Below are 22,485 nucleotides of genomic sequence, written 5' to 3'. Positions count from 1 at the left end.
GCCGAGACGGGTCCTATTTGGCATCTGTGTCTCGAAGGTAAGGACAATGTCAAGGGTCTTTGGTTGACCAGGTTTGCAGATGACTGCAAATTGGAAGTTATCATAGATCCCCCCCATAACACAAGCATCTTACAAAAGAGTCTGAGACAATGGACTGCTGCCAGATTCACAACTAAAACTCCGTGCCAAGAAATGCATCATGCTGCCTTTTGGGAAAACTGCTTCCCAGATTAATTACTCCAGTCTGTCAGAATCAGACATCCCCAGGAGCTGACCCAATAGTCAGAGATCTGGGAACATTTGTAGGCAGTAATCTGCCCTTTGACCAATATGTGGCCTAGGTAGTAAGAAAATCATTCTGTGTTGCCAAACGTACAAGTTATGGAATGGCATCCAGGTCCAAGGAATTCATAGTGCCACTTTATTCGTTCCTTATCAGACCCATCATTGAGTATAATACCTCTTTGTCATGTACTTGACCAAACATATGCAACAGTTGGAATGCCCACAAAGGCTCCTTACCAGGAGAATCTGGGGTATAAACACATTGTACTGTATGGATCACCTTAATGCCCTGTTTCTATACACTCTCCTACAGGTTATGAGAGGTGTTGTATGCCTGGCATATAATTTATCCTCAGACCCAGCTTTGACTAGACCTTTTGCATGTCCACAAAATGAACAGCATCAGAGCCACTAGATCCAAGGATTTAAATTTTGCTTGTGACATATGTAAGACATGTTGGCAGGACAGATATGTGTGTTGGAAGATCCCAGTGTTCTGGAACAGGCTTTCATCCCTGTGAAGCAGAGTCCATCACTAACCATATTTAAGCATGACCTCAACCAGTGGATGAAAAATTGGAAATTCACCCCAGTTCTGGCCCCCATGCCTCTGATAGGCAGAGTTAGACAGTAATGCCCAAACTAACATACCCCCACCCCCAAATAACCTCTAGAAACTTCCTAACATACACTTTTATAATAAGTACCAGTGATACATAGGGATACAGTTGGGTTGGAGTACACGGCTAGGCTTATAAAGGCCCTGGTTGTCATTAGGTTCACAGTTGTGTACTAGGCTGTCTATGAATTTTGGCAACACCTTTGCCATTCTTTAACTACTATAGACATAAACACTTTATAATCATGGTTTAAAATTGAAATGGATCTGTATGAAGTTGGGTCTGATGGGTCTTTGCCATCCTTAGGTAATACAGACACCACAGCTCTCTTCCAAGATATTGGAGCTTCCCTTCCTTTTAAAGTACTAATAAACAAAATCTTCCAGATCTTTCACTTTATTCCCGCCAAACTTCCACATGAATACCATCTGTTCCTGGAGACTTTCCTGAAGATTAATTATACATCACTGTTTTTCTCTCATCCCCTCCTGTCTTAACTGTTAGTTGTTGAGCCTCATCTTCCACTAACCTTGGCATAATAGGTCTTCAATAAATATTTCCATTTGTGCTCTTTCGTGATTTCTGCTTTTCACAGGTTTTCGTAAAATTCCTGAAATGTCTAAATCCTCTACAGGATCTCTAGTTATTTTTCTTATTATACTCTCTCTCTAAATTTGGCAGTAACCTTTTCCACTTTCTGCTGCCTGAGTCATTGTGCTAGAAGTTTTTGTTCTCCTCAGCTATTTTCAGAAAATACTTGTCTGACTGCATTCTTTCTAAACTGATGAATATTATCCAGATACTCCCTTATTTTCTGTTTAGCACTCTGCGTTTGCACCTCTTCTTATTCTGTGAGATTCCCCTTATTCTGCAATACTTTTATCAGTCCCTGCAAGTAATTCTTTAAGAATTCTCTCTTATTTCTACTCTGGTTTTAATCTCCTTTTTCATTTTAAACCATGCATTAACTATAACTTATAAAGATATTCTACCTTCCCTAATAACTCTCAAATAATTTCCACTACTCATTCCTTAAACTTCTCTCATTTTAACACATAGGTGGTAAAGTGTCACTGTCTCATTTTTACTTCATTACCCTACATTTCTATTTTGTTTTTTATTGATACATGATATGAAATAGTTATTGGATGTATGTCAAAGCTTTCAATTAAATGCAAATGTTCCTGTGAAGTAATATTTTGTAGTCTAGCCCTGCTTTTATACCTATGGGAATAATATGCAAATTCTGTACGAGTTCTTAGCACTGAATTCACATCTTCCATACCAAATATTTTCATAAGTGTCTTCAGAAATCTACCATGTTTTGCTATGTTTTCACTTCTGGGGCCACCTGATACATTCTCACTATTTGCAGATCAAGTTCCAGTCCCCACCTATAAGTAATGATCCCTGCTGAAAGCTGTTTTTTTCACAAAAAATGTTTAAACCTTCATAAGAGCAATTTTTGGTGGAATATAAATATGTGCAAACATAATCCTTCTCCCTTGCCAGTACCATTATTGTCTTTTAACCTCTTCTTTCACTATTGGAGCCCCTCTAGCAATCAGTATAATTACCCCCCCCCCTTTTTTCCTTGTTCCCAATATTCTGCTGAATATCTATCCTGAAATCCTTTTTTTTTTTTTGTCAAATTCACATGCATGTTACTTTCCAAATGAGTCTCCTGCAGCATTACTATTTGCACTTTGTATTTTTTTAGTATAATTCAGTACTCTTTCCTTTTTGTCTGTACCTGTAAGGCTATTTATGTTTATGGATATTAAATCTTGAGCCCTCTGATTGTTTCACCACTAGCAAGTTGAGTGCTATCCTTTGTTATAAAAAGTAATAGTGATTTTTTATTTCTTTTGGAGAGTAACCCTGTCATCTTTTCAACAAGTTCTTCCTATCATGTGATAGTGACACTGCCATATGTGCTTGTAAGGGATTATGAAACAGCTTCTTTAATGGTACTTCAGGCCCAGTTTTAGGGAATGTAAAATTGTGTGTGATTTATGCAGTCTTTAGCTTTGGGGGTTAGAGACTTCTTTTATGTTTATGTAGTGTGCATTTAAAAAATGTCAGTAGTTTATGGCAGCTTTTCATTTATTTTAACTATTCTCCTGGTTTTTTAAAATATTTTTGTATGAATTATCTTGCACAGCCATTCAGCTAGTCGTGAGAGAAAGAGACCTCGCAGGGAAGATGAAAAGGATCGTTGGTCTGATAGTCGGAGCAGCAGCAAGGAAAAAAGTTACACTGCTATTAAGGAGAAGGAACTTGAAGAAGACTACACTGAAAAATTTGAAGCTGACGAAGAAGAACTGTTGAAACCAGTTTGGATACGCTGCACTCATGCTGAATATTACTACTCTAGTGACCCAATGGATCAAGTGGTGGGTGCACCTTGTAGTTTTAATTTGTTACAGCTATGTCCACTATAGGAACATGACCTTGTGTTAATGCTGAATATGATATTTAAGACTGAACCCCTTTTGTACCTTGTATTACTTTTAGCATTATTTGTTGAAACAAATCAGAATTTATCAACTCTGCTGAAATGTCCACTTGCTAAGGTGAGAAATATTTTGCAGCAATCTTTGAGATAGTGTGCCGAAAAGGACCAGAGGTATGTCTGTCTAAGATAAGGAAAGATGCTGTTTGAATATCAAATGACTGTAAATCTTGTGATCGGTTTCAAAACCGTGGGCCTTAAAAAAAGAAGTAAAAGTGTGCGGTTGGTTTGAGTTTTGGAAGAGGCTGTCTCAGTTTGAAGTTTTTAAATGTTAAACTTTTATGGCATAATGCAGTGCTTGTCATGTTATGACTTGTGGCTGCATATGAAAGCTTGCATATTTTTCAGTAGATGCATTTGAATGTTACACATTATGGATGACATTCAGTGACTGTTAGGACCAGTGTGATTCCTCCTGTAGAGGGCATTGTCTTCCTTCACTAGACCCAAAGAGAGAACTCTCAAAGGGGTTGTTTGAATCTTGTTTGTTCTGTATTGGGCCAGTAATTCAAGTCAAGGAGAAATCATGTTTAGGGTACCAGGAAAAACATACATTGTAGCTTTCCTCCCTGAAGGAAGCAGTCCTGGAACTGGTTGTAAAATGGACTAAAAGCATTAGAAACTGAAAAAGATTGTTTGTCTGCCTAAATATTGTGTAGCAACCCCCCCCCCACCCAAAAAAAAAAAAAAAAAAAAAGATGTCTTGATATCCGGAGCACAATAAACATGTATTGGTAACCAGGCAAGTAAGTCAGTAAAAACAGAAAAAATTTTGAGATTTGGAAATGAATGTTAAAGGAAAAGAATATCAGATTTGATGTATAAAATGTTCACCTGTATTGGTGTAGCAGGGACAGTGAATAAAAGGCTACTGAGAGAAACCGTTATGCATGTAGTAACAGTGCCTGTAAGAACCTGACTATATGTGTCTCAAGAGGATCCTCATGCTCTGGACCAGACTCCCAATCCACATGAAGCAGAATCCATTCTTAATCCTTTTGAAGCATAACCTTGACCAGTGGATGGGAAATCTGAAATTCACCTTGGGTCTGGCCCCCTCATGTCTGTGATAGAGGCAGACAGTAATGGCCTAGCTAACATAGCCCCCCATGACCTCTAGAAACTCTAAACTAACATACCCACTCCTAACAAATGTTCATGATGCATAGGGGCACACTTAGGTTGGATTACATAGTTAGGCTTATAAAGGCCCTGGTGGTCATTAGCCCAGTATGTAACTATGAACCTATGAACTAATGTTTTCATCTGCTTTTGTATATTTAAGTGTAACTTGTTGTGTGGCACCATACATAGGGCATATCACCTTAAGACTGAATGCCTTTTACATCTCTGCACCTTTATTTAAGTGAAGAGTGGGGAAAAAAAGTCTTTGGATTACTATAGGAAGCCATTGTAGCAAATCATGCCCCAGCAAATCCACAACCCTCACCCTGTTTGGCTTCCTACCATAAGTCAGCCAATCGTTGCCCATCAACCCCTCCCCCTCCAGCTCTTCAAGTGAAGAGCAAGAAAAAAATAAATAAAGCCAAATTTAAATGTCTTTCTGTACCAGCATTTTGATTTAAAAAAAAAAAAGTAAAGTGCAAGCCTCCCATTTGTGCCCCCTAACACTTTGCACCCAGGGCAATTGCTGCCCTCACCCCACTCTTGCTCTGCTGTTTCACAGTGACATACAAAAGGCACAGTTTTCATAGGATCATAGGAGTTTGCTAGACTTATGACACTGTGACCTTTACAAGCCTAGCCAAGCTTTACCCTTATTTCCATGATCAGCACCTCTCACTATTGTCCAAGAGGGACATATGTGGAACCCCTGGGGTGAACTTGCTTGACATGAAGCGGGAGTCTGTTCCAAAGGTGTGGTAACCTCTGGGAGACAAATCTTTCCCTCCAACAGGTTCTATTAATGTCACATACCATGTTAAACATTTAGAATTCTTAGTGTGTTAATTTGATTTGTTATACTATTCAAATTTAGGACGTAGTGTTTTTCACAAAAATATACAAAAATAGATGTGTATGAGTCACCTATGTACAGTATAAATGTAAAAATAATTCATAACAAATAAACAGACATCATTAGTTGCAGTCATAGCTGTCAGCCAGCAGAACACATGTGGAAAAGGAAGGTTAAGTACTGGAAACTAGGTGAGCATGTGGATGGTGAATAAAAAGAATTTCTCAGTAACATCTAAGCCTCCAATTTTTGAAAAAAAGATGGAGGTTCTTAAATGGCTATTTATCTGTAATCTGTTAAACAGATAAAGCTTGTTCCATGATAACATTTCTATAGTAAATGTCAAATCTGTAAAGTAATTTATTATTTCATCTTGCAACTTTGTGACTTTTGACAACAGATTCTGTCTTCAAAAGGTTGGCGTAGCGATGGGATCTCCATGTGGGACCAGCTTCGCCAAACTAGTAATGGCATACGGGGAGAACCACTTCCTATTAAATGACAGTATTGGTACGTCCAAAAGCATTCATTTTTACACACGGTTTTTGGATGACATATTCATCTTATTTGAAGGAGACTCTACCCAGGCAACAGACTTGTTGTCATATTTAAATTCCACCACTACATTCCTACAGTTTACATTTTCTTTTCGCACTGAGAAGACAGCATACCTTGATGCGGAACTTTCAAAAGATCACAGTAAAGCCTGTTACATTTCCAGAATTTTCATGAAGGAGACTTACTCTAATGCCTTTCTCCACTACTCAAGTTGTCATCCCTTGTCACAGAAGAAATCAGTTGTGAAAGGGCAACTTGTTAGAGCCGCACGAATGGTTTCTAAAAAAAAGATGACTTCTTGTTGGAATGTGGCTTATTAAAAGATATGTTCATCAAAAGAGGGTATCCCCTTGGGTTGGTACTGGAAGTGACATACAAAGTCCAATCCAAGAGAGACACTGACTTGTATGTACCAATTTTGAGCCAAGGGCAGAACCACCCACCTTCGGTATCTACCTTGGAAAATTCACCAGTTGAACACAATTTTATTTGTACTTTGTGTTGATGCTGGCAGCATCAGATCTATAATACTAAAAAACTGGCGTTTCCTTATTAATGAGAACTCAGTAAGAGGAAGTCTTACAGATCAACCAAGAATTGTGTTTAGAAGGGGCATGAATCTAAAGGGCATTTTAGAAGGAGATAATAATTCTTTCAAGATTAGCAACATGTGTAGATTTTGTAAATTTATGACCACGGGGTCTTCTTTTATTGTGGGGAACACTAAATTTAATATTAACCACAAAATCGATTGTCAAACCAAAGGGGTAGTTTATTTAGCCAAGTGCAACCACTGTCCAGCTTTCTATGTCGGGAAAACCGACAGGAAGCTAAGGGAACGTGTATACGAGCACCAGTATTGCATTAACAAAAATAAATGCGAAAACGCCTTGGCCAAACACATAGACACCTATCCTGAACATGAGTTTAGTTTTAAAGGGATAGACATGGTGCCAGTTAATGTGAGGGGAGGTCCATCTTCATTACTACTAGAAAAATTAGAAATAGTTTGACAATTACGTTTAGATGCAAGTAACTTTCCTGGTCTTAATGACTACCTATCGATTAAATGTATTTTGAGGCTCAAGAGCCTCATTAGATAGTTTTTATTACTGTCTGCAGTATAATTTTTATTCTCTACTGGTTAAATCACAACCTGGAAGAGAATCCTAGTTGTAAAATAATTTTAATGCTATTTCTATTTCTATTTTTATTTTTAATTTTTATTTAGAAGTAAAGTATTCACATATTTACACACATTTTAAAGTAGAAGTTCAGTAGAAGAAGTGTAAACTGATTATAGGTTTTTATATGCTGGGGTTCCTATATACATGTTTTTATATATAAGTTTTCACACAATTCTATAGAAGTGATAAACTGTTTTTGGATACACTACTTTGTAGCTTTTTTCAGTTAACAGACTTGATTGCTTGATTAGCAAGTATTTAAGAGCATTGCAGTTTGTAATTAATTTGTCTGAAGAAGTTTCGCGATTGGAGCAGGATGAAAAACAGAAGTGTGTTGTTTACAATAAACCTTTGCATCTTATTCGGCTGAGCGGTGACTTATTTCGTTTTGACTTCACTTATTTGGTTTGAAAGTAATTTTAGAGGAGATCATTTTTGAAGGAGCAGTTCAGCCATTGCAAAATGTAGATTATGTGAGGAGAGTATACATTCCCATAGGAGTTTCAAGACAGGGCATTTATCATAAGGGAGTACAATTGATTTTGCTAATCTCACATCATATCACTGAGTTCAGTAAGAACAACCCATTTTATCATTTTGAGCTAGTCACTGTTGTGAGTTTTAAAGCTTTATTGTAGCAAACTTAGTTATTGTATACTGTTGGTTAGTTATTGTATACTGTTGGTTAAATGAAGAGAGCTGAGTAGATTAGAAGCATATAAAACTGGGGGACAAATAGGTAATAGTTTTTTCACTGCCTTTGCATACCTGACTTTTTTATTTACTTTTAGAGTTATGAATTTACTGTGCAGGTCATTTTTCAGATATTGGTCTAGGGTGACATTCGATTTGAATAAAGCATACTGCTTCCAGTAGTGAATTTTATTTCGGTACTGATTTCAAAGGAGAGGATCATTACGTAAGTTTTGTTGTGTTTGGCACAAGGCCAGACTGATCCAGCCTTGTTCGGTGCTTACTGAAATTTAATTGAAGGTGTTTTATGAAATTTGTTGTGACTGGACCAAGGCAGGATGTCAGAGATCCATCAGTGTATTAAAGGACACTATCCCATTCCTAAACTTGGTATCTTGCCTTGGACTGAAGCTGAAACATTGCCACCCACTTAGCTAATCATCTCCATCTTTGTGACATCTTGCATGACTTTCTACATTCCCACCCACTCCACGACTTTCCTTATGTGTGTAAAGCTCTGTTCCAGTCCAGTCCTGTTTTTGTTCCATGGAAATAAGATACTGGTATTTTCTCGTGTTTCACACACTACTGCTTAATGATTTGCATTGGAGTTGCTTACATCAACGTACAGCATCCTAAACAATTATTTCCCTGCTAAATCTTTTACTTGTGTCTACTTTAAATCATTCTTCAAAAGAGTAGCAGTCCTGAAGTACAGTAGCAGCAGTTAATTGCCTTTATCTATATTTCTTTCCTACATCCTTACCAGTTCTAACTCAGTAAAGTGCCATTTAGAAATGCCGTTTGCTTTCGGCATTTGGCAGCAAACTGTTCCATTGCTTAAAGAGCAGCTAGTATATTCCTGCTTCAGTCATGTTCTGAAAGTGAACAGCACGTGTGTATTGCTGATGTTTTCCATCTCAGTATAGCAGCAGTGTCATGTTTAGGGCATTAAAATATGTTAGCTTTGTAGTACATCACTGAATGCAGTCGGTATATAATTGCCAGAGCATTGTTATACTTTTCCATATATTCAGCCAATTCGAGGCGATGCAAAACTTGTCCTTCTGTTGGCGTTTGCAGTGCAGGTGCATTACTTACTTCAGTGAGTACAGATGTCCACACCGATGCCAGCATGATGAAAAATTGTAGCATTTAAGTGCTAGTTACCCTGAACCATTCTTTTTCATTTCTGTGTTGTTACAGAAAGCATCTTGATCTGCATCTCGGATACTTGCCTTTGCACCAAAGTATAAAAACGTATTGTAGAGCAGTACAGTTTTAACAGCATTCCATTTACATGATATAGGATATTATCTTGAAAAAAAAAGACATTGTAATTTAGTGCTTCCCAAATAGCCACATTCAGCCATACAGTACATGTTACTGCCACAGAGGAAAATGAAATGCTACAGTGTAGTTTTTCTGTCCTTTTTGCTGCATGCTTCATTGTAGGGAATGCCAATGCTGCAAGTTCAGAATGCAACTGTAATTTGCACCCCCCAGTCAATGCCATTCTATTGATAAGTTCATAGGTGTGTACTAGGCTAATGGCCCTGGAGCCTTTACAAGCCTAGCCCATAGGATTACCTTGGCATCATGCCCACCCAACCTTAGTTCCTAGTGCCTCTGTTGAGTAGACCTACTGGAGTGATCCCCGGTGTGAATTTTCTATTTCCCATCCACTCATCAAGATTTCTCTTGAAGAGGGCCAGTGAGGTGCTTGACATGTATGGGAGGTCTATTCCATAGCATGGGCATTCTCTAGGTTATGAACCTGTCCCTCCAGCATGTTCTGTTGATTGTGGTAATGAGGCTGAGGTATCTGGAGTGTGTGGTGTGGAGGGATTGGGATTTCTTTAGCTGTAGCATTTCTAACAGAGCTGGGTCAGACATGGCTTTGTACATCAAGCAGAGATCGCCTCTAGGCGGTATGAGACAGATAATTAGTTGGAGTTTTTTTAGTCTGTCCATATAGGACAAGTGTTTAAGGTCCAGGATCCTCTTTGTGAGGTACTTTTGCGGCCTCTCCAGTTGTTGCAGGTGTCTAGTGAGGTACATGCCAAATGGGACATTGTACTCTATGATTGGCCTAATGAGGGAAGAGTAGAGGGAGACAGTGACCTCTTTCTTCCTGGATGCAAAACCCTTAGTAATGAGATGTGCCACATAGAAGGACTTTCTGACCACAATGGCAAGTTGGTGGTCAAAAGAGAGGTTGCTGTCATCCTGTGTTCCCAGATCTCTTATATTGCCTTCTGTGTTCAGTGGACTACCATCAATGTGGTAATTCAAGGGAACCAGGTTTTTCCTAAAGGGAATGAAGGCACATTTTTTTGGCATTGAGCTTAAGGCCATGGTTCTGACACCGGTCATTGGTCTCATTGAGGCCTTTCTGTAGGATGTCAACATCACTTGGGGAGTTAGTAATACCTCCCAATTTGCAATCATCTGCAAACATTGTCAGCCAGAGTCCATTCGTGTTGGCCTGGACTTCAGAGAAGTAGATACCAAACAGGAGAGGACCCAGGACCGAACCCTGTGGGACTTCACTCGTGACTGGTCAGCAGTCTGACTTGGAGGCAGCTACTTTCACACTGTGGGTTCTATCTGTGAACCAGTTTGCAACCCACCTTGTGATATAGGGGTTGATGCATAGCTTAGTAAGTTTTTTTGTGATTCCTGAGTGGGGAATGGTATCAAAGGCCTTGGCCAGATCAAGGTAGGCTGTATGAACCACCTTGCCTTCCTCCACAGCTCTGGTGACTGACTCAAAGAAGTAGTCCAAGTTGAACAGGCGTGATCTACCTTTCACAAAACCAAACTGTGTAGGATCCAGAGTTTGGAGATTCCCTATATCCTTGTTTATTAAGTCCATGATGATGTGTTCCATAGCTTTGCATTTCAGACTCGACAGGCTAATGGGGCGATAGTTCCCAGGGTCTGTAGTCACTCCTCCTTTGTGGAGAGGGATGACTGTATCAGTGTGCCATTCGGTAGGGACAAAGCCTGAGGTGAGGCTGTTATTGGTTAGAGCACACAGGTGAGGTGCCAGTTCACTCTGTAGTCCATGTAGAACACAGCCAGGGATACTATCAGGTCCCATAGAAGCTGTATTCTTGGCCTTGGACACTGCTGTCTTGACTTCTGCATATCTGATTTGTTAACTTAAATAATCCAGTCACTTGGGCACAGTGATTTGACTATCAGGTGATAACTGACATATTTTATAGTAATGTGGGTGATGGAAGGGTAGCAGCAAAAGCATAAGAGTTACAAATCTTACAGATAGGATTAGTTACTGTACGGCAGTCAGCAAGTGCTTTTTTATAAGTAATTTGGTGATGGAAAGGCAACAGCAAAAGCATAAGCGTTGCCAATCTTACAGAACTGGCAAATAGATCACATAAATTACTGTAGGGCATTCAGAAGTGTATTTTTATCACATACAGTAACTAGTTGTAGACATACCTCTCAACCTCTTAGCACAAAAAAATCTGGACAAAACCTGACATAATGGGGGGACAAAGGTCCAAAAATACAAAAATAGGGACACATTTTAAATATTGCTCTTATAAAATTAGAAATCAGCTAGCGTTACAGGATTTGTGTTGCATGGATTTTCTGAAGGATATTAAGTCTGAAGCTCAAATACATGTCATTATTTAGTGACTTTAATCCTTAGATCATCTCATTGATGTGTCAAAAGAGACATAATTTTTATGAGGAACAGACCAAAAATATGAAGCAAAAATATGGACATTCTGTGAAAATCTATACAGTTGAGATATGGTTGGAGACATTTGGCTGGTTGACTCAATTCATTTCAGCAGTTACATCTGACCAACTTATTCCTTTTGATCACATCTGACCAACTTACTCCTTTTGATCTTTGTGAATGTTTGTCAGTTTCTTCTCCATTCACATGTAGTGGTTCCATTCTTCTGATTTTTGAACACTTTCTTTTGCTTTCTAGCATGCTTCACAACTGTCCAGATTTTCACAGAATGTCTATTTGACTCGTTTTTGTCTGTTCCTCACAAAATATTGTTTTTCTGTCAATTCTCTGTGTATTGAAATAACTAATTAATGGCATATAGTTGAGTTTTAGATGCATGCTACACAAGACCTGGTATTCTAGCAGCTTTCTAAGTTTATAACAGCAATAATTAAAATCCATCAAATACTTCTGGATCATTGTCCAACAGCTTTGTCCACATTTTTGGTTCTAAGAATCTGAGCAACGTCTAGTGTCTCCATGCTATGGATTATTCATTTATTAGTTTTACTACTAAGATAGCTGATAAATAGTACTGTTGATCAAGAGGATAACAACAGACAAGATAGATTTATCAAGACTGTTTTTGGTTTGTTTGCTGTTGTGTAGTGTTTAATTGTGGATGTTTTTATGTATTTATTGGCATTTGCTTACCAGGAAAGTCCAACTGGGTCAGAGGTCATTTTCAGCTGAGTATCCGGAAGAAAACCTGCAAAGTGTTACAAGACGTTATAAGAATAATAATTTTACAGTCTTTAATGATAATACAAAAATAAATACAGTTTACATAGTTATACCAAATTTGACATAATATGAAAACATTGGTTAAGAATTGTTATAAGCTTTATGACAATCATTTAATACTTTGAGAAATTTTAACCAGTTTATAGAGAAATTTAAGGTAAGTTAGTATAATTCAAACAAGAATTGCAATATGAAGTGAGAGAAAAGCAGGCTTACGGTATATTTGGAGATAAAGCCTGAGGAGTGAAATTGATGGACATAAGGAGGTGAATGAAGAAGGGAGAGTAAGGAGATGTAAGGTATGAACGGGTATTTTTCTACATTAAGGGATATAGTTTATCCTGGTGTTGAGTGAGAACAGAGCCAGCTTTTGGCTAGGTAGTCTTTCATAATGGTTTTGAAGGATGGGAGTGAGGGTATTTACCTGATGGCTAGAGACAGAGTTCCAGCCTTTAGCAACGTGGTATAAGTACAGACAATGCCCAGCAGATTTGATAGGTTTGCAGACAGAAGTTTTTGGTCATTGGTTCGTAATGACTGACTAGGGTCATAGTTGTGTAAAATGTTAGTTATTGCAGGACAAGCAGATGGATTCTGGATAATTTTATAAGTGGTAAGAAGCTGAGTATGTGTAGTTAATGGGGGAGTTCTGATCAGTTTAGGATTTTGAGTGCTATTCATTGCTTGTTTCTGAAAGGGGCATTTGCTGCAAATTTAGCTATTTTGTTACAGCATTTCTCAAGTTTTGATTTTTGTGATGCTTAAAGGTTCGTAACAGTGGGAGCACCATAAAGAACTTTGGAGAGGAGATAAGTAGCAGTAAGTGTAGCTTTATTTGCATTGCTGGGAAAGATTTGGCTTTATAAAGCATCCGTACTATTGATGAGTTTTTCTTATTCAACTTTGTACATGCAGGTCAAATTTAATGTTGTCATCCATTATCATCCTTAATAATTTACTATGAGAAGTGACTTAAGTGGTTGCATTATCAAGAGAGAGGACTTTACATTTTGTTTTTTCATGGCAGAGGGATTTGGGTAAAGTGTTATTTTATGAGCATGAGTTGTGAGTTACACAGTCATGTTTCTGATGCTTTTAAAGCTTCCTGTGTAATTTCTTTGAGGTGTGCCACATTGTCAGATGTCTAAATGAGTATGGAGTCATCTGCATACTGTGTTAGGAATGCCTGTTGTGTAGATATGTGGAGGGTGTTGGTAGCAGTGTTAAAGAACAGAGGACCAAGGATAGAACCTTTGAGTACATCTGTGGTGAGAGTGAGGAGTGTCATTTTAATGACTGATACCTATTGGATAGGTAGCGTTTGAACTGTATAAAGGTGGGCTGAGAGAGATGTAATGAGACCATTTTAAGTAGAAGGTTACTGTGACAAACTGTGAGAAGGCTTTAGCCAACCAAGTCTATAAATAAGTACAAGACTACTTTGCCATAATATCTAGTTTTACTGACAGTAATTTGTTTTTACTGAATTAAAGTGGATTATTATTCAACTAGACCTCATGATCTTCAGCCTAGTCCTTTTTGCTAGGGATGCCAGAAGCATTTTTTGTTTTATTCAGTTTCTCTGTTAGTTAGAGGTGCAGTGTTAGTAGTATGGGAAGGACTGAAGCCATGTGCAATGATGGAGTTCTTCCTGCAGAAGATAGTTTAGCAATTGAGTCATTCCTCCTCACAATAGGGTCTCGGGTCTGACTCTTGGATCCGGCTCAGCCACATTTCACAGACTTGGATCCGACTTTCATGCTACTCCCTCATACCCATAATGCCCTGCATCCACCCAACTACCTCAGCTCTTGTTTGCTGCTCCAGCGAGTTAAACATGGATTTCATCTCTCAAGCGTGGGTTAGCTAGTTTTTGATAGCCTTTGCTTAAAAACTGTAAGTCAGTGGTTCTAATGTACTTCTTCCTCCCTCTCTTTTTCTCTTGAGTACTGTGTGTGCGTGCGCATCTTTTTATAAAAAAGAAAGTAGACTAGGTTCATTTAACTTTTCTTCGTGTATTGCTAAATTAGTTAACATTCGATCGTATCTGTAAAGATAAGCTATCCATTTCATTATTCATCACGTCTGGGTCTTGGATCAGGTGTCGGATCCAATCCGGCACTTTTCAGAATAGATTCAAGGCTCGAGCTCCTGCCACTTCCATAATCTCTTTCTATCTTCAAACCCTCCAGATCTCGTTTGCTGTATTTAGCTAAATACATTTATTTATTTATTTATTTATTTATTTTACATTTGTTTACCGGGATAGTCCAACTGGATATATGTCCATTTTCAGTGGAGGCCCGGGGAGAAAAGCTCCAACATGATAACTTCAGTTTTTACAAGAATAAACACACAGATTATTTATATTCAAAAAGTTATACAGTAGTAAATATATAGTATCATTGCATTTGTTTACAAAAATCTCAGTTACATTAACAGTTACAATCAGCACAGTATGCTTGTAGAGAACGGCCTGCAAGTGTTAGAAAACAAGTTGGTTAATTAGAGTGAATAATGATGCAGCTTAGTCAGGGAAGGAGCATGGACAAAGCCAGTTGATTGTAAGATACTGTGTAATGCTTTTTTTGAAAAGGTTTAAGGAGGATTGCAAGGTGATATGATTTGGTAGAGATTTCCAGGTCTTGGCAACAGAGTTGGCAAACAGAGAATCGCCTGCAGAATTGTTGGCTTTGTAAGATACATGATTTCTGGCTTGCAGCATCAGTTAACTTGTTTTCTTTGGGTTAGTGCATCTTTTCTCTATTTTTGGGTAATTAGTTTTTCTATCTTCCTCTCTTCCCTGTTTAAGTCTCATACTTTTTTCTCTTCCTCCCTTCCCTGTTTAGGTCTCATACAGCATTAGGCTTTCTCTCCTTTGCCTTGTTTTCCCCTTTTGGTGCCTGGCGCCCTTTCTTTCTGTGTCCTTCCCCCTTAGTTTAGTTTTTGGGGCTTGTGGGGTTTTGTTGTGGCTATTTCCTTTTGGTTTGTCTGTGTGTTTGGTTCTGGCTACTGGTTAGTATCTCTGTGGGCAGTTTGGGGTTATGTTAGTTCTTTTCCTCTTAGCTGTGTAATTTGTGTTGTGTGTTTGCTGGTAGGACATGTCAGACAAGCCTACCTGATTTAAAAAGATGTTCTTCTTGTGGCCGGAAGATGCCTACTTCTGACGTCCACAAGAAATGTGTTTATTGTGTGGGATCCAACCACCTCGAGGCTTAGTGTTCAGTTTGCTCTGTGTTCAATCCTCGGGTGTTGGCAGATTGCTGGAATAAGCTTCTGCTCAAGCAGAGTCCCTTTGTTTTGGGTTCCCCCACTTCTAGCAGCAGTAAAGACCCTAAGAGGAAAGCCACCTCTGCCTCCTCAAGGGCTTCTCCTCTGGCTGCTCAGAAATGGCTGAGGCTGTCAGATTACAGTCCCTCAGATCTGAAGCAGTCTTCAGCAGATTTGGATCCTAAGGCTCAGGGTCCATCATCCGGTGCAAAGGTTTCCTCAGGTCATAGATCCTCTGATCCTACTTCTTTTCCCTCAGCTCCATTAGCTTCCCCAGGATCCGAGGCAGGTTGTACTTCAGCGCTGGGATCCGACGCATTTGTTGGATCTGGAGCTAGTAATTTATAGATCCCCATTTAGATCCCCTAGGGATCTGAAGGCTTTAGATCCTAGACACAAAAGTCATTCCCCAGATCGGAAATGCCACAAAGTGGTGGGATCCCAGCTGGCTTCCCCTTCGAAATCCAGTCATTCTTCAGCCTTTTCCAGAACCTTTAGGAGCATCTTAGCCTCAGACATGGATGGGATGATGAAGAGTTTCATTAGGCCCTAGATAGAGATAGGTCTTTTGGCATCCCCAGCCCACTTGGGCTTGGGGAGATTCCCAGCTCCTAAACTGGCTTCTCTTCCAATTCCTGCCGTTTCAGAATCCCAGGTCCTGGTTTTCCCTAAGAAGGCATTGGGGGATCAGGGAATGTCTGTTTTCCCTGTTCCCCCAGGGTCCCTGACTAGTTCAGTCCCTGTGGTTTTAGACTAGAGTGGGTCTCTGCACTGAGAGTTTGGCGTTGGCTCCCTGGGGGAAGGGTTCTGGTCCAGGTTTTTCGGATCGGCCTTCGATAGTGCAGGGCTGGTACAATCCAAGGGGCCCAGGCACAGGGCAGGCTCTGCTTCCCCTTCCCTTGTAGTTTTTACTATGGGGGACAGAGACAGGGATGTTTGTGTTACACTGCTGCAGTCATCACACTTGGGTTATCGTGCCGTCAGGCGGTCCCGCAGTCGGCCAGAGTTCCAAAGTCTTGGTCCAGCGTCGATTGCTGTCGCTTCTTCCCTGACATCAGTGCGCCAGGGGTATATAAGAGGCATCCAATGCCATTTTCTTAAGTCTTTCTTGCCATGCGGTGCCCGAAGCAGAAGCAGTTCGCAAGTGCCGGTCAGCCGACTCCTGAGATTTTCAAATCGAATTTCAGACCGAAGTCTTCAATAAAGCTAAGTACCCCATTGGGGAACCTTTTCTTGTGCTAAGTCTGATGTCAGAAAAAGTTAACAATTGCATTTCTTGTGGGAAGCAAATACCTCATAAGGACTTTCATTCTTATTGTATTCCTTGCCTAGGCCCAGACAACGACGTCACAGGTTGTTGGTTTTGTGCTAGGTTTAACAAACGAACTATTAAACGTTGGTTTGATTTCGCCCAACATTATTTTGGTAGGAAATTTAATTATACCATGCCGTTGGAGCAACCGATGACCGGAATGCATAAAAAACGCAAAGATAAGGCCAGGCAGCCGAGACCCAAACCAGACTCCGAGGCCTCTGCTGGGCCAGTCGCCAGTTCTCCGGTTTTCAGTGAGGTGCCTACGCAGCCCCTGACGACCGCTGATTTAGAACCCCAGGCGGCATCCGATTCCCAAGCGGAGATTGCTAGGCCTCCACAACCTTTACCTTTAGGCCCTTCCGACTCCATGGTTGAAGGAGATTCCGGTGCAGTTGAAACGCCTTCAGTTGCAGAAGGTGTCTTCAGACCGACTACACTCACTATTAAATCCTATGCAAAGCTGAAAACCCCTTTAAAAGCAAAGAAGACTGTACAGCAGTCTCCAGTACAAGGCCCCATGCCTAAGAAACAGATGCTTAAGATGGCTGAAGATTTAATTACTCTAATCAGGGGTTCCCATCCCCGTCCTGATAAAAGGCCAAGACAGGAGGAGGACTACGGTTCCTCTGACCAGGTTTCAATTTCCTCAGATTATTCTGAGGAACAGGAATATTCCTTTCCCCCTTATGAAGACTCTGAGGCTGAAGAGTCTATCCCTTCAGCATCTCCCTCAGAAGACTACTCTTTTGGGGAAACTTTACATACCATGAGGGAACATTTCCACTGGGAAGGCCAGGATTATTCTGATTCTAAGAAAAGGCTCCGAGAGTTCCTTTTACTACCCCAGCACAGACCACTTGCTATTCCACCCGTGTTAGACATTGTGGATGATGTTTATTCAGAATCTAGCCTTTACCCAGATTCACTACCTCCTGCACCAGCCAAACCAGACAGATACTACAGAGTCCCTGACTCTCACAAATTCCTGTTGCTGACCCAGAACCCATTTCCCAGGGTCCCAGAGGGGGTAAGGCCTCTATTGCTAAAAATCCTGTACCCTCTGAAAGGGATTCTAGAGCACTAGACAGATGGGGAAAGAAAGTATATACCTCAGCTACTCTAGCTATGAGGGCCTTAAATTGCCAGTTTCACATGCTGAAATGTCAACAATATTTGATGTCTCAATTAAAACAAAAAATTATCACACATACAGAACAGCCTGATTACAAGGAAATGCAAGATTTGTTGCATGCAGCTGAACTAGTGGGAAAACGTACTTTGCAATGTGGATTTGATTCATTGGAAGCTTCTTGTAGAGCAGCAGTGACAGGGTCTGTCATACGTAGGCATGCTTGGTTAAAAGAACAAACATTACCTGATCATGTTAAAGCAAAGTTATTGGATGCACCTCTACAGCAGGATGTTTTATTTGGTGTAAAAGCATAAGACGTTTTAAAGAAAATGGAGGATAAGGCAAAATATATGCAGACGGTCAAGGATTTTTTTACAGGTTTAACCCCCTCGTTTCAGCAGAAATTGGCCAACCAAAAACTGGTCCTTTCTGGCTTCTGCCAGACCGCAGAGGGGCAAATACAGGCGCCCAAGGGGCAGATGTCAGTCACAAGGCTCTTACCCGCCTCGACAATGGGGTACCACAACCCAAAATGGACAACACAATGACTTACCCCTCAGACTACCAAGCAAATCCCTCTTGGCAGCTCCCTTGGGAGGAAAACTAGCACTTTTTGCAGACAACTGGCACATCATCACAAAAGGCAAATGGGTCCTAAATATTGTATCTCAAGGATACAGATTTCACTTTCACACTTTACCAAGGATAAAAGGAATGCCAAACCTGCCACCAAATCAATGGGCAGAGGCTCAAAAGTAAATTTCAGCTCTCAAGGACATGAGAGCCATTCAACAGGTTCCTACACAGGAGCAAGGACAAGGATTTTACTCAAGACTCTTTCTAGTTCCCCGAAAGGACAAAGCCTGGAGACCCATTCTGGACCTCTCAATTCTAAACACATATCTGGAAGTACCCAAATTCAAGATGCTAACACTACAGCAACTTCTTCCCATGCTGGGCAAGAAGGCTTGGCTAGTAACGTTGGACCTCAAGGAGGCATACCTGCATGTACCTATCAGACAAAATTGCAGAAGATACCTCCAATTTATAGCAGGTTCAACCCATTACCAATTCTCTGCACTACCCTTTGGCTTATCTACTGCATCCAAGGTCTTCACAAAATGCCTGGCACCAGTAATTGCATACTGCAGACAAAGAGGAATTCAAATATATCCATACCTGGACGACTGCCTTATTCAAGCAGAAAGCAAGGACATTCTTTTAAAGCATCTGGCATTTGTGAAAAACCTATTAAGTTGCCTAGGGTACACAGTAAACGAAAAGAAGTCAAAACTAGTGCCTTCACAAGACATAATATTCCTGGGTGCCAGCTTAAATACAATGGCCCAGATGGCTTATCTCACGCCAGACAAGCAAGTACAACTGACTCAATACTTCAAAATGATGGCAACAAAGACCCAACTCCCTGCAAGAAAAATTCTGCAGGCCTTGGGATTCATGGCATCTTGCATACTACTAATACCATTTGCAAAACTGCATATGAGGAAATTACAATGGTATCTGAAAAGCGTATGGACTCAACACAACCACAGCTTGGAAACAATAATTCCACTCATTCCCTGCCTTCAACATGAGTTTCTATGGTGGGCTCAGGCATGTCACCTCAACGAGGGTCAGCCTTTTACCTTACCCACAGCCAGGCAAACTATAACAACAGATGCATCGGATTATGCCTGGGGAGCGCACATGGCAGGACAGTGTATTCAGGGCAAATGGTCTGCAGATCAAAGGCATCTACATATCAATCAAAAAGAGATGCTAGCTGTACAAAATGCCCTAACAGCTTTCAAGGACCTCCTACATCCAGGACAACTCCTAATAAAGACAGACAACACCACAGTGATGTGGTACATAAACAAGCAAGGGGGCACACATTCCTACCCCGTATGCAGACAGGCAATGACCTTGTGGAACACAGCACTGACCAAGTTCAACTACAAGCACAATTCCTGCCAGGAAAGAAAAACACATTGGCAGACGATCTAAGCAGAAGCATCATAGATCCTCACGAGTGGAAACTAGATCCACAAGTATTCGCAATGATAACTCAAAAATGGGGGAGCCCAGACATAGATCTGTTTGCTTCCCCCCAAAGCTACCAACTACGGAAATTCTGCACAAGGACATACCACACACTAGCTTGGAAAGTGGACGCCCTCTCATTCAGTTGGAAAACATTGACAGTGTATGCCTTTCCTCCACTGCCTCTTCTGGCAAAGGTGCTGCTGAAAGCCAGATTAGAGAGGCCACAAATGCTACTCATTGCTCCAGACTGGCCACGCCAACACTGGTATCCAATACTAAGGAACATGGCTCAAGGCCCACCATGGATTTTACCTCCAATTCCTCACCTGCTCACTCAACAAAACAATCAGATTCTACACAGCCAGCTCAAGACTTTAAATCTGGCTGCATGGCAAATTACCTAAACAACCAGTCAACACCTCTCTCTAAAGCTGTGATGGATGTCCTTGTGGAGGCCAGGTGGCCCAGCACCAGGAAAGCCTATTCAGACAAATGGAAAAGATTCTGCATCTGGAACCAGGCTAAAGGCCAAAATCCCCTTGTCCCAAATATTCCTCAGATTCTTCAATATTTAACTGAGATATTGCACAAAGGACTTTCCTTTTCATCTATTAAGATCCACGCCTCAGCTATTTCAGCTCAATACAACACGGATCCTCCTATATTTTCACATCCATTACTAAGACAGTTCCTCAGAGGGGCTAAGAACATAAGACCGCCCCGGAGAGCACCAGCACCAACTTGGGATCTCAACTTTGTTTTGGAAAAACTTACACTACTGCCCTTTGGACCAGCTTTTACAGCTGATCTACAGTTTCTATCATGGAAAACTGCCCAGCTGCTAGCAATAACTTCAGCATGAAGAGTCTCACAGCTACAGGCCCTAATGGCAGTGGAGCCTTTCATCATTTTTCATCAAGACAGAGTCTCTTTATGAACTAACCCTTCCTTTATGGCAAAGGTGGTATCCAGTGTGGCCCTAAACCAAACCATTCATTTGCCAACCTTTTATTCAAACCCCCAGAACAAAGAGGAAAGGCTTCTACACTCTTTGGACATTCACAGGCAATTACGTTACTACTTGGATAAAACTAAGGCTTTCAGAAAATCTGACCAGCTCTTTGTATCCTATGCTGCAGGATCACAAGGAAAGGCTATCTCAAAACAGACCATTTCAAAATGGATAGGACATTGTATCCGTTTCTGCTACACACACCATGGGAAACCTGTACCTGGTAACATCAGGCCCCATTCCACCAGGGCTACAGCAACATCAACAGCCTTCCTCAGAGGGGTACCAACCAAGGATATTTTGGAGGCTGCAACTTGGAGTTCAGTGCACACCTTCACCAAGCACTATCACTTACCTCTATACTCTAAAACCAGAGCTGGCTTTGCCACTGCAGTTCTGCAGGGCCTACTAGCTTCTCCAAACCCTGTTTAGTTCCACCGCCCATCCTTAGCTTTGGGATTCAACCCAAGTGTGATGACTGCAGCAGTGTAACATGATGAACATAGTACAGTATTGTACCTACCATAAATGTAGATGTTCGAGTGTTCACACTGCTGCAGTCCAGTTTACCCTCCCTCCATCCCCTCTGCCCTAGCTGAACTTTTCTATACCTTTTCTATCCTGTGCAACCTTTGTGGTGTATTTGCTTGTAACTGAAGGTATTCCTTTTATTCCTTTTACATGTTTTATTAGCAATATGTATTGCCTACCTACATGGGGCACCTGACATCTGGGGCAAGAAAAACTGAAGAAAATGGCGTTGGATGCCTCATATATACCCCTGGTGCACTGACATCAGGGAAGAAGCGACAACAACCGACGCCGGACCAAGACTTTGGAACTCTGGCCGACTGCGGGATCGCCTGACGGCAGGATAACCCAAGTGTGATGACTGCAGCAGTGTGAACACTCGAACATCTACATTTATGGTAGGTACAAAACTGTACTTTTCCTCGAGTCCTTTGGCCTTCCGGGTGGTAGAGCGGACCTTCTGAAAGTCTGGAGCAGCGTCCTACCCCCTTCCGGGAACATCCCAGCATATCAATATCACGTGTCCTGAGCCTATTCATCCTGTCCAGGGTCAGCCCTCCTGAGACAGCCTTCAGGCATTGAGAACCCAGTGGTTCCCCTCTCCTACAGAAGAGCCACCACAAAGAGATTGTGCAGGAGGAGGCGCTTGGAGTCCCTCACGGAGGACATGGATTTTCATGAAGGGGATGGTTCCCCAAGACCTCTGCCGGATGATGTCTCCTTTGGGGACATTCTGGAGCTGTTGAAGCAGAAAAGCAGCTGGTCTTACCAGCCCCTGTCCTCTGGCCCTTCTACTTCCTGGGTCTTCCATCCCCTATGGA

At 41.0% G+C, this 22,485-nt stretch overlaps 1 protein-coding gene across 5 annotated transcripts in view; it reads left to right on the top strand.

The window, feature by feature from the left end:
• The window catches only part of DROSHA (drosha ribonuclease III), a 3,547,421-nt gene that overhangs the window by 1,036,291 nt on the left and 2,488,645 nt on the right, over nt 1-22,485 (top strand). For all 5 annotated transcript variants that reach the window (XM_044065333.1, XM_044065331.1, XM_044065329.1 and 2 more), the window contains exon 5: nt 3,070-3,301. In XM_044065333.1, the coding sequence (XP_043921268.1) occupies nt 3,070-3,301 (232 nt within the window). The remainder of the gene's footprint in view (nt 1-3,069; nt 3,302-22,485) is intronic.

This window comes from Protopterus annectens, chromosome 3.part0, assembly GCF_019279795.1.
Source record: "Protopterus annectens isolate FY-2018-M chromosome 3.part0, PAN1.0, whole genome shotgun sequence".
Classification (NCBI taxonomy): domain Eukaryota; kingdom Metazoa; phylum Chordata; order Ceratodontiformes; family Protopteridae; genus Protopterus; species Protopterus annectens.
Note: the sequence above shows the minus strand (reverse complement) of the source record. Positions and strands in the feature narration are given on the sequence as shown.